The sequence below is a fragment of the Lampris incognitus genome, chromosome 3, assembly GCF_029633865.1.
Source record: "Lampris incognitus isolate fLamInc1 chromosome 3, fLamInc1.hap2, whole genome shotgun sequence".
Taxonomy (NCBI): domain Eukaryota; kingdom Metazoa; phylum Chordata; class Actinopteri; order Lampriformes; family Lampridae; genus Lampris; species Lampris incognitus.
In genome coordinates this window covers 15,227,539-15,240,604 of record NC_079213.1, presented here as the reverse complement: position 1 = coordinate 15,240,604, position 13,066 = coordinate 15,227,539, and the positions used below count along the sequence as shown (strand labels likewise).

Sequence of the window (13,066 nt, the reverse complement as noted above, 5' to 3'; positions counted from 1 at the left end):
GAAACTGCAGGAGCCAGTCAGTGTTGTCTAGCTCAGGATGCTTGACGCCTTTCATTTCAAGAAAAGTCCGGATTTCACTCAGACAAGCTGCAAAACGGCTGAGCACCTTCCCCCTTGACAACCAACGCACGTTGCTGTGTAAAAGCAGACCGGGATAATGATTCCCAACTTCTTCTAACAGAGCTTTAAACTGGCGATCATTTAAAGCTCAGGCAACAATAAAGTTGACCACTCGAATGACCAGAGACATCACCTCGCCAAGCTCCTGGCCACACGTCTGAGCGCAAAGCGCCTCCTGGTGCAGGATGGAATGAAAACTTAGGTTGGCTCTCTTTTCATGTTCACGGAGAAGCGCTACAAATCCTTTGTTCTTCCCCAACATACAGGGTGCACCATCAGTACAGACAGAAATACGTTTATCCATCGGTAGGTTTTTTCTTTAGCAAACTCCATGAAAGACGTGAATAAATCCTCTCCTCTTGTTGTCCCTTTCATTGGCAAAACAGCCAAGCTTTCCTCACGCAGTGTGTCACCTGCAGCATACCTGGCAATTATACTGCACTGAGATAGATGGCTAACGTCTGTTGACTCATCTAACGCGAGAGAAAAGTGTGTCCCGGCGTTTATGTCCTTAATTTGTGTTTCCTCGACTTGATTTGCCATCATGATGCTACGATCGTGCACAGTTCTTGCTGACAGGGGCGTGTCTTTTATTCGTTTGATTATCTTGTCTTTATTTGGGAAGTCATCAAACAGTTCATTGGCCACATCAAGCATGAATGTTTTGGCATACTCGCCATCTGTGAATGACTTTCCATTCCTTACTATTGCCAAAGCCCCCGCAAAGCTAGCGGAATTCCTGTCCCCTTGCTTGGTCCACACACGTAGTTGCTGCTGACTCGTCTGCACTCTCCGCTGTAGCTCCTCGCATGCCCTTTTCCTGCTGTCCCCCGCTGGAGATTTCCATGCAAATGAAGCATGGTGCGTATCGAAGTGCCGCTTTATATTTGACCGTTTCATCGATGCAATTTTATCATTGCATATTAGACATACCGCAGATCCTGCTCTCTCCACAAATGCAGATTCCTCTGTGCACGCAGCCTGGAATGCACGGTAATCATCGTCTTTTTTTCTTTTCGCCATCTTTTCCGTTACAAGGGTTGAAGCGGATAAACTAGTTGGCTATCTGATCAAATTGATTTCTTCACCTTTACAATGACCCGGACATGCTCGCGAGCCATTGGTTCCCGACCCGACCCACGGGTGACCCGTGAAATTTATCTTCAAAACTAATTTCGGTTTACTTTAAAATGACACAGTATTATTAAGAAATATCGCAAGTATTTTAAAATCAGTTCCAAACTGATTTTTTTTTTCAACTCAAAATTGTCTGGGAGCCATATGCCGTCACCGGAAGAGCCATAGGTTCCCGAACGCTGTTGTAAACCATCCCTTTTGCTCTTGCTGGTACCCTTCTGTCACAAATCACTCCTGGCACTCTTCTCCACCCACTCCACCCTGCCTGCACTCTCTTCCTCACCTCTCTTCTGCACTCCCTGTTACTTTGAACAGTTGACCCCAAGTATTTAAACTCATCCACCTTCGTCACCTCTACTCCTTGCATCCTCACCAGTCCGCTGTCCTCCTGCTTGTTCACACATATGTATTCCGTCTTGCTCCTACTGACTTTCATTCCTCTTTTCTCCAGTGCATAACTCCACCTCTCCAGGCTCTCCTCAACCTGCTCCCTACTTTCACTACAGATCACAATGTCATCCGGAAAAATACAACATTGTTAATAAGTTAACAAAATTGCTCTAACTTCCATCACACAGCTGTGGGGCACGATGTTTTATTAAGTCTAACAGAAAGATCACATTTTATTATGATTTTCAAGAGGCCCAAGTTGCTGCCAAAATTACAGAAATTAACCATTTCTTGTTTGCAGAAATAATGTTTCATTTAAAGGTATTGAATTTGAAGGCGTTCATAACCATTAGTTTAGAGCAGGGGTCTCAAACTCAGATTACCTGGGGGCCACTTGACAGGTGGTCTTATGGAGGACGGCCGGTGCAATAGTGATGAAGAAAAAACTGCTCGACTATATAACCTTCACATCGTTTTTTTAAAAATTATTATTATTTCACATTTTTTCATAGTTTTCATATGAATAGGTAACTATGTACATAGTGTAGCCTGGCCTAGGCCTACATATTTAGCCTACCTCTTACCAGAAACCTGGCAGTTCTTCTGCAGACACAGGTGAGGCACATTTGCTTTCAGGGACAAGGCAGTGGACACCCTGAGGACAGCCTGGAGATGTTCATTGGTCAGTCTGGACCTATGCTTTGATTTATTAAAGTTCATAGTTTAGGACAGTTTCTCACACAGATAAGTGCTGCTGAAAAGAGACGTGACCTGCCTGAACAGTTTGGACAACTGTGGGAATATTTTGGGAAGCTCTCTGAGAAACTTTCCAAGCATCTCCTGCTTTCCTTGTGCCTCTGCACTTTGCCTTGAGCTCAGTGTTGCACTGCAAGTCTATGAAGCTCCATTTGAAATGCGCTTGGAGCGCTGTCCACGTCAAAGGAGAAGGGGTCTGCAAATAACTGGAAAGTGGTGCTGTGAGTCTTAAAAATTGGTCAGAAAAGTGATACTCAAACCCCCGGTGCATATTGCCAATGGCAGTCACATACTCAACAGCATGGACTCTGTGAGCTGTATTTTCCATAAGCTGAGTTTCACAAAGAAGGCTCTCACACTATCAAATGCTACAGTGACAAGTTGGTCTGGCCCCTGCAGTTTTAAATTAAGAGTGGTAAGTGCGTGTGTGATATCGGCTTAGAAAGCCAAATCCATGAGTCATTTGGGATCATCAAGCTCAGGAACATGCAGCCTGCCTTCTTTCAGGAATTCTCTGATCGCCTCCCTCAGTTCAGAAAACCTTTTCAGGACACTGCCCCTGCTCAACCAGCACACTTGTGAGAAGTACAGCACAGCTCCATATGTTGGATCTATTTCCTCTCCAGAAACGCACAGAACTGACGGTGTTGTGAACCTCTTGATCTGATGTAATTAATGCATTTCACCACAACAGTCACAATACTGTCAAATTTCAAGCATTTGCTGCAGCATGCCTGCTGGTGAATTATGCAGTGCAATGCAATTGCAGATCTACATTTTCTCCAGCTCTCTTTGAATCAGTGCTACAAGCCCAAACATATCGTGAGCCACACAAAACTGCCTCGCGGGCCGGATGTGGCCCGCAGGCCGGTAGTTTGAGACCCCTGGTTTAGAGTGTTCTGTTCACAGACACTATTGGCAGCTACTTTCTTGTGTATGTGTCTTCTATTTAACTCAATACTATTCAGTTACATCTTTGCAATGGAATAGAAGAGAATATCCATCCATCCATTATCCAAACCATTTATCCTACTCAGGGTCATGGGGAGGCTGGAGCCTATCCCAGCAGTCATTGGGCAGCAGGCAGGGGGACACCTTAGACAGGCTGCCAGTCCATCACAGCCCCCCCCCCCCCCACACCACACCACACCACACCACACCACACACACACTCGCACACACACATTCAAACCTAGGGAAAATTTAGTATGGCCGAGTCACCTGACCTACATGTCTTTTTGGACTGTGGGAGGAAACTGGCACACCTGGAGGAAACCCACACAGACACAGGGAGAACATGCAAACTCCACACAGAGGCCGACCCAGGATGACCCCCAAGGTTGGACTGCCCTGGGGCTCGAACCCAGGACCTTCTTGCTGTGAGGTGACCGCGCTAACCACTGCGCCACTGTGCCACCAGAATAGAATATGTATTTATTATATTTGATAGTGGAACACACGACTTATTATTTGCTGTTGAAGGTTTGTACAACCATGCTGGACATTTATAACATTTGACTGATCCCTTCCGAGCAACGCGGACATAATCACCTCTCATTATGGCTGTAATGGTTTTGCCTCGTCCCTCATGTACTTACCGTGCTTTATGAGGATATCTAGTGCCTCGGTGTGGCCGTATTCAGCCGCAATGCCCAGAGGTGTCACTCCATGACCATCCCTACTGGACACCTTGCCTCCATGTCTAAGCAGCAGCATCAAGATGGCAGGACAGCCAACCTGGTGGGTGAGGGAAGAGCAAGAGTAAGGACAAAAGATTGGCTCAAACTTGAGCAATTTAATGAGAAATTTAACCTGAGGGTCGATCTCTTATTCTGACACTGTTATGTTTTTGCTTCGTTTGCTCATGTGTTGTAAAAGCGAGCTGAAGTAAGTCAGAAATAAGGAAGGAAGGAAGCAAAGATGAAAAGGGACCCAAACCCGAGCAATTTTAGTTCAAGAGCCAAGCTCCGGTTCACTTCTTATTTCTGTTTCTGAAGAGGGTGCCGATCACACGCCGTCACCTTTGCGGCTTCGTGGGTGGCGGTCCACTTGGTGAGGCACACCTGCTCCACGAAGGCCCCTCCCATGATGAGGGCCAGGACCATGTCGTAGCAGCTCTGTCTCACTGCTGCATGAAGCAGAAAACACACATGATCACCATCGAGGAGATCTACTTCATGAAAGGAGGGAGTACCTGAGTCATGCTCGCAAATATGTGTGATTCTGTTGTGTATGTGTGTGTGTCCGTACAAGACAAGTGCACCTGTGTTACTGCCTACACTTATTCAGCTGTGTGTTTTGTTTTGTTTTTTTGCTTGTGTGTTAGTTGTGTCTGGTGGGAGTGTGCTCTACCTATCAGTAGCGGAGATTCATTCTTGCGGTTGGTGTTGTGTGGTGAAGCCCCGTGATCCTGCAGCACCTTCGCATTTTCCACCAGGCAGGCCTCTGCTGCAAGAGTCAGAGCGGTCTCCCCGTCATCTGTCTGCTCCTCCAAGGTCAGATCACTGGCGGTCGCCGCTGATAGACATGTGCATAGATACGAACATGTGTGCACATTACACAAACACACACGAACATACACAGATTAATGATTTCATATGGTCTCCATGCAAGTCTGCTTTTCCAGGGTCATTTTGCTGTTCCGTCACACATATTTACAAACTCGTAGATGCATATGCACCTACTTCAATCAATCAATCAATCAATCAATCAATCAATCAATCAATCAATCAATCAATCAATCAATCAATCAATCAATCAGGCTTAACCAACCAACATCAGTTGTATTGTGTTGGGTGTATGGGTAGTGTTAGCTAATGCAACAAAGCAGAATAGTGACTGTTGTTATTGACTTGTATTTGATGGGTAATACAGATGTGCTGCAAGTGGCACAAGCTCTGATAAATTATAAAGATTAAGCTTCCTTTATTAATCCCCTTGGGGAAATTCAGTTACAGCAAATTAACCCATCCTAGCTGTGACCTGTGTAGCTAGAAGCAGTGGGCTGCCACCTTCATGCTGCGCCCGGGGACCACCTCCAGTTCTTTTCCCCTTGCCTTGCCCAGGGGCACAGACAGGAGTACTAACCCTAACCTGCACGTTTCTTTTGATGGTGGGGGAAACCGGAGCACCCGGAGAAAACCCACCGTAGACACGGGGAGAACATGCAAACTCCACACAGAGGACGACCTGGGATGACCCCCAAGGTTGGACAACCCTGGGGTTCGAACCCAGGATCTTCTTGCTGTGAGGCAACAGCGCTAACCATTGGGCCACCGTGCCGCCCAAATGATGCTTTTATCAACACTTGTCCGTCTACCTTGAGCAGTTTTATAAATTCAACCAGCTCCAGGTGTTAAAACCCAACCTGTCGTGCTAGTGAGCTCTCACCCCGCAGAACCAGATCCAACACCACCGGTCGTGGCAGTACAGCAGCTCTGTGTAGCAGCAGCCAGTCCCTGCTGTCTCTTACTCTGAAGGCAGATACACAACCCGAAAGCCCCTGTAGTGCATACACATCACCTGGAGAGAGAAACCGGAGAGTGCCGAGCACATGAAAAGCGATCCACAGGGAAGTGCACGAAAACACACACCAGTGTGTGTGCATCGGTAGCTCTACGTACGTATGCCTAAATTTACACATGTGCCGAGGATATATAAAGTGTCAGTTATCAGCTTTATTTATAAAGAACGGATTTACAAGATAGTCGCCATTCTGCAAGTTTCATCATGTGACGGGGCAGATTGTGCATGCACGGGACAGAATCAAACCCCATATGGTGTCACGACATGCAGAGTCTTGTCGAACAGAAAAAACCTCAAGGTTGTCTCAGTGTTGTTTCAAATGACGTCCTGTTAGGGTGTCAGTATAGGGATTGGACCCAAGAGCAGAAAACACCAGACAGAGACCAGGTTTTAAACAACAATCCAGCCTCACTTGACTTATGAAACAAAATCAGGAACAAACAAAAGGGTGGTATACAAAACCAATCTCTAAATGTTGAAAAGGTGTAAACAAAAGAGGAGAAGGTCTTAAAGACACTAACTCAAACCACAATAGAAAACTACTCGCAAGGCAAGGAAAACTATGAAACCCCAAGGACGTAGTAATCGGACTCGTGAAAGACGTAGTAATCGTGGCAAAAGAACCGCGAAAACTTTTTAAAAAAATTTTTTGCCCCAAAGTTTCGGAAAAGTGCAGATTTGCTCTGAGCTCAAATATGCACGTCATGTGATCTTCCTGGTGTGTTTTTACTTCTTTTTTGTGCAATTGCATTTTTTTCTTTAATTTCTCCCCTAATTGTATCCGGCCAATTAATTACCCCACTCTTCCGAGCCGTCCCGGTCACTGCTCCACCCCCTCTGCCGATCCAGGGAGGGCTGCAGACTACCACATGCCTCCTGCGATACATGTGGAGTCGCCAGCCACTTCTTTTCACCTGACAGTGAGGAGTTTCACCAGGGGGAAGTAGCATGTGGGAGGCTCACACTATTCCCCCCAGTTCCTCCCTCGAACAGGCACCCTGACCGACCAGTGGAGACGCTAGTGCAGCAACCAGGACACATACCCATATCCGGCTTCCCACCCGCAGACACGGCCAACTGTGTCTGTAGGGACGCTCGGCCAAGCCGGAGGTAACACGGGGATTCGAACCGGCGCTCTCCATGTTGGTAAGCAACGGAATCGACCGCTACGCTACCCGCACGCCCTGTACAATTGCATTTAGTGTTGCTTAAATTGATCTAGTGCTGGGGTTCCCAAACTTTTCCATGCCAAGGCCCCTGTAGTGATATAACGCCATGTATATCCACTGGAACTACACTAGGTGTTATGTACTACCCGGACTGTTATTATGGTTACACCACTACCATGTATGGTTATTACGTCTGCCTACTGAGCCACAATTAAACCTGAGTTCTATAACCCGGTGTGGTCATTGATCCTCGACCAATACTACCCCAAGTATTACTTCACCCCCCAAATAGCATTAGCTTCTGGCCGGGGCCCCCCTTTTTGCAAGATGTCTTTAAAAACCCATTGACAACACTACGGCAAATGTTAAAAAGAAAAAAAACTCCTGAATATATTTCCTTACTTTTGTTAATGCAATAATAATGACATTTATACTTCAAACTTTAATCCTTCCATTATATTGAATATCTATGTTTTCCATTATAAGCATTTTTTGTTATAAAATATATTTGATCATAATATACATAATAATTCAATTTATTTTTCAAAATTTTTCTTTTTTAGCATTTTCCCTCATCTTCCCTCCAATTTGCTGAGGCTCCCCTGGCGTCCCCCTGCGGGGCCGCGGCCCCCACTTTGAAAACCACTGAATAATCATGTGTGTGGCATTACCCTCACTCCATTTGGAAAATTGTTTCCAGAGAATCAACAAGGTAGGTTAAATTTCAAACCCTACCTTGCTCAATGGCTGCGAGTACATTCAAATAATCCTCAGTGTTTGGTCCGTTCCTAATAAAATAAAAAGTAGACAGTCTTTTTGGTTAGAGACGTTTCTTAAAGTTTTACAGCAAAATTATCTTTGTGTGAAACATTTTAAAGCAGCTTTACGGAAACTCATTTTCAAGTCAGCTAAGTTGGGCAGTGGATTACCTTTGGAATGTAAACATTTAGATTTATATTTTTGATTTGTATTTGCAAAATGAAAGGGAGCTGGCCCAAAACTTTTATTTTTCTGAATCCACCGTGAAATATTGCTGCAAAATTCTCACATCTGTTCTTTTATTACCTGTTTGCTTGGCTTGAACATGGCAGCTTGTAGGAATCCTGAACACTCTCTTGAATGGCATAATTCAGAAATTCCTCACTTATATCTTCCAGTTCAACGTCACCCATAGCTGTAGAGAGTCCAAATCATAAACATTTATTTCTATTTGCCCAACAAACCTTACTTTGATAAGAATGAGCTAAATGCATCTGTGAAAAAGTATCACACTGAAGATGGAAGTGGATCAGGATATCGACAGACACGGATGACCGCTGGGAGGCAGAACGTGCTTTGTGCATCATGAAACTGATTGCAAAATATGCCGTCAACCAGATTGTTTTTTCCAATGGACAAGCTGTGTAAAGATGATGCACATCCTGGTCTGAGCAGCACGGCCTTCCAAAAGTCCATTTATTGTTCTTGCTGTCGAAGCGAGGACTCTCTTTCTCTCTCTCGCTCTCACTCTCTCAACGGAAATCGTCAGAGATGAGGAGCCTTTCACCTGTTAAGTGGGTCTGCACAGTAACCTTTCCTTTACCTCACATAAAAGTAAAAAAGTGATATTAACTAGATGGTAAACTCTCACAGGAGAGTGTATGCTCAACTTGGTTACCAGATCTAAAACAGGGTGTACATAAGCACGCTCAAACCTCCTCTCTGGACCTTGCCAAGTGCTGCTGACCTTAAGGTCATACATTCCTCAGAGGCCTTCATTTTAACTATCTTTGTTTCCGTATATGTCTGAATAGATGACTTAATTGTTTAACCTTCTAGTAGCCCAGCTGATATTACTCAGCAAACAAGCACATGAACAATGATCAAACTCTCATGACTATCACTCAAATTGACTGAGATATTGAGTTACAGTTTTTCGTGATTGCTTGCACACATTCAGCGAATCATGGGTCAGCTTAATCTAATGCTCACACCTTCTTTGCACAGCAAGAGTCTCCTCTGGCGAATGGACTAACTATTTCTCATTGCTTTCACACAATTTTCTTTGAGTTTTAACACACTTCTCAGAGAGAGACACGAAGCCTAATTGAATAACCATGTTTTGCAGACACTTAGTAGCAGCCTACTGAAACTGCTCTCTCAACTCTAAATATCGTCAGTACCTGTGCGAACTCTCTGTGTACAATTCAGTTAGTTCTCAACCTATACAAGAGGTCAACAGTGTTATGCTCGCGCACCAGAACCTGACCCGTGTGGCGAAACCCAAGACAGACAGACACGAGATGACTTCAAAATCTACAGAGGGAGGTTTTATTGTGGGAGGGAAATGTATGGTGAAAAAAAAAAAGGCATTCTGTTAGTGGGATGTGTGAATAAACTATGTGTGGTGTCCCGTGGTTTGCGTGTATAACTATGTGTGAGTGTTTTTAGCCAATGTGTGGTGCGGTATGTAAATGACCAGGAGGTGTTGAAGAAATGTGCGTGCACCTGGCGAGAAAGTCCAGTCCGTGATCCAAGAGGGGTTGTCCGAGAAAGTCCAGGTCCGAGATCCGGGAAGTCGAGTCCGAAAGGAGGGGTATTGTATTTAGAAATCACGTCAGGACACAGCGCTGTCGCTCGACACAACCTCTCCGTGGCATTCTTTATTTAGACTGACACAGCATCAAAGGCAGACCCGATCAAACAACCCAGAGCCCGCAGGCATCACCAATCGATCCCAGCACAATAGAACAGCACCAAATCAAATGCAGCACTGTCGATGTGTGCATACATAACATTTCCCCCCCCGGCAGGATTTCAAACATGAAAGGTTGACACAAAGTCCTCTAGGTGGTCAGGGCGTAAACGTGTGCGAACAGGTCGCGGGGCGGCCTGAGGCTGGGCAGGCCGAGGTGGGGAGGGAGAAGGCAGGGGAAGCTGAGGCCCAGAAATGTCTGGGGCCCGTGTAGGAGCTGCATGAAGCCCCGGGGCGTCTCGCCATGCTGAGGGAATGGCTATGGTTGTGTCACCAGCTGTGTGTGGCGGAGCTGACACCTTCCGTAGACGACTGGAGTGCCACCGAGTGCCATCGCTGAGGAGGTAAGTGGCTGGGCCCAGCTGACGGGTGACTTGGAGAGGAGAGGACCAGTATGAAGCCATTTTATTGTCCCTGTGGGGCCTGCGGACCCTGACCCAGTCTGACACATTGATGTCTGGCACCCTGGTTCGTTTTGACTGGTCAAACCGTTGCTTCATCCGCATCTGCTGACGAGTGACTGAGGCTCTGACCCCAGAGGGAGGTGCCTGAGGTGTGGAGGGGCGGAGCCTGTCAAGGGGCATGCACAGTTCCCGGCCTAGCATGAGAGAGGCAGGGGAGACGCCTGTGGTCGAGTGCTGTGTGGCCCGATAGTGCAGCAGAGTGTGACGGATGGCCTGCGTGAAAGAGCACCCTTGGGCCATGTGTGCTCTGAGGCCGTTCTTCAGTGACTGGTGAAAACGTTCAATGCCGTCATTGGCCTGGGGGTGGTAGTACGCAGTGCGTATATGACGGATGCCCTTGCTTTCGAGATAAACAGTGAACTCAGCAGAGACCAGCTGAGGGCCGTTGTCAGTGGTGATGGCCTTTGGGAGGCCCCAGCGAGAGAAAAGAGAGTCCAGGAAGTCGATGATGATCTGTGAGGTCACAGTGCCGGAAGTGGTGAGTTCAGGCCATTTTGAGTGTAGATCGTAGGCGACCACCATGAAGCGTTGGTGGTGGGGAACTCCATGGATCTCACCACAAATGTCCAACTGCAGGTGTTCCCAGGGCTGAGAGGGCCAGGTGAGAGGTTGCAGGGGTGGGGGAGCCTGGTGGCCAGTCTTGCCACTCACAAGGCAGGCAGAACAGTCCTTCACCAGAGCCTCAATATCTCTGTCTATCCCCGGCCACCACACCAGGTCTCGGCAGCGCTGTTTCAGTTTCACAATGCCCAGGTGGCCTTCATGCGCCGTATTCAAAACACGTGCACGGAGAGCAGCTGGGACCACTGTGCAAAACCCACGTGTCACGCAGGTGTCGTTCCAGCAGGAGAGCTCCTGTCTGACTCGGGCGAACGCAGCCAGCTCCTCTGGGACCTTGTGAGGCCAGCCGTTCTGGATGTAGGTGCGGAGCTGGGAGAGGACAGGGTCCTGTTCGGAGGCTGCCCTCAGCTCCTGCAGAGAGACAGTGGCCTGGAGGGGTGTGTGTAGCATTTGGACAATGTCCTTTTCCACACAGTCAGTGTCCGTCTGTGGAGCTGGGGTGGAGACAGAGCGAGAGAGCAGGTCAGCGACAACATTGTCTCTGCCTGGGGTGAACTGCAGGCTGAAGTTGTACTGGCGGAGGCGGTCAGACCAGCGGTGCAGCCTCAGGGGTTTGTGGCCTGTCTCAGATGTGGACAGCAGCGCTGTCAGGGCCTGGTGATCTGTCCTGAGGGTGAAGGAGCGGCCATAGAGGTAGAGGTGCCACCTTTCACAAGCCCAGATACAGGCTAACGCCTCACGCTCACCCACGGAGTACCGCTGCTCGGTCAGGTTGAGGGCACGGGAGGCGAAGGCAATGGGCTTCTCCACACCGTTCTGGGTTTGAGACAGCACGGCCGCTATCGCTGTGGCTGATGCGTCACAGGTCACAAAGGTGGAGCTGGAGATGTCGAAGTGAGCCAACACTGGTGGTGAAGTCAGTTGAGTCTTGAGATCACGCACAGCGTCACTGCATGCCTTTGACCACACCCATGGCTCGTCCTTACGCAGCAGCTGGCGCAGGGGGGCTGTGGTCGCAGAGTACTGGGGAAGAAACCTCAGGTAGTAACTTGTCATACCCAGGAAGAAGGCGACCTGGGCGGCCGAGCTGGGCTCAGGGATGGCCTGAATGGCGTCCACGTTGGATTGTAGTGGAGTTACACCGCTCGCTGACAGCCGGAACCCCACGAAGTCGATGGCTGGCACAGAGAGGACACATTTCTCAGCATTGAGAGTTAGCTTGTGCTTGGACAGGGCTGCGAAGACCATGTTAAGGCGCTTGTCGTGGATTTCACTGGTGGGCCCGTGTACCACTATATCGTCCAGATAAATGGCCACGCCCAGTATGCCAGCCAGCACGGAGACCATGATTTTCTGGAAGCAGCTAGGGGCGGAGCTGAGACCGAAAGGCATCCTGGTGTAGCGAAACACTCCTGCATGTGTCACAAAGGCTGTGAGGTTTCGGCTGCTGGGGTGGAGGGGCACCTGTAAGTACCCCTGTCTGAGGTCGAGCTTGGAGAACACCTCAGAGCCATAGAACTGAGCAGTGAGTTCTTCTGAGGTGGGCAGTGGATACTTATCAGGGACCACTGCCTTATTTACTGCACGTAGATCGACGCAGACACGCAGGCCCCCCGACTTCTTCTTAGCCACCACGAGGTTTGAGACCCAAGGTGACGCGTCCACCGGTTCAATGATGCCAGCTTCCAGCAGTTGTTGCAGCTCGGCGGAGACCCCATCACGGAGAGCCAACGGGATGCGGCGCAGTGGTTGGATGACAGATTTCACAGCAGGGTTGAGGAGAGGTTGATGGGTGAAGGCGGAGAGGCAGCCCAGCCCCATAAACAGCGATGGCCACTTCTGCTGCCAAGGTGTGGCGACAGTCAGGATTGCTGCCCCCCTTGTGTCTAAGAGGGAGAACCCCAGAGCGGAGAACAGGTCCAGGCCCATCAGGTTGGCCCCACGGCGTGCCACATGAAAAACTGCATTGGGCACCAGCTTGGTTCCATAGCGGACAGTCAGTTGGAGAGAGCCAACCAGATCGATTTTGGAGTCACCATACCCACAGAGGACAGCTGAGGGTGCGGACAGTGGCAGTGAACCGAACAATTGACTGTAGGTGTCAACATTCAGGAGAGACCCACTTGCACCGGTGTCCAACAGCAGGGGGATGCACACATCATTAATGTTGACTGTGCATGATTTGAATGACACTGGCCCAGAGCTCACCTT

The 13,066-nt window shown here is 48.3% G+C and overlaps 1 protein-coding gene across 1 annotated transcript in view; it reads right to left on the bottom strand.

Moving 5' to 3' along the window:
• Positions 1-13,066, bottom strand: part of asb15b (ankyrin repeat and SOCS box containing 15b) — a 38,138-nt gene that overhangs the window by 9,952 nt on the left and 15,120 nt on the right. The window contains exons 2-7 of the mRNA XM_056276668.1: positions 8,162-8,270; positions 7,832-7,884; positions 5,793-5,924; positions 4,755-4,919; positions 4,424-4,530; positions 4,001-4,139 (exon numbers count right to left, since the gene is read on the bottom strand). Of these exons, the coding sequence (XP_056132643.1) occupies positions 4,001-4,139; positions 4,424-4,530; positions 4,755-4,919; positions 5,793-5,924; positions 7,832-7,884; positions 8,162-8,268 (703 nt within the window). The 5' untranslated portion in view covers positions 8,269-8,270. The remainder of the gene's footprint in view (positions 1-4,000; positions 4,140-4,423; positions 4,531-4,754; positions 4,920-5,792; positions 5,925-7,831; positions 7,885-8,161; positions 8,271-13,066) is intronic.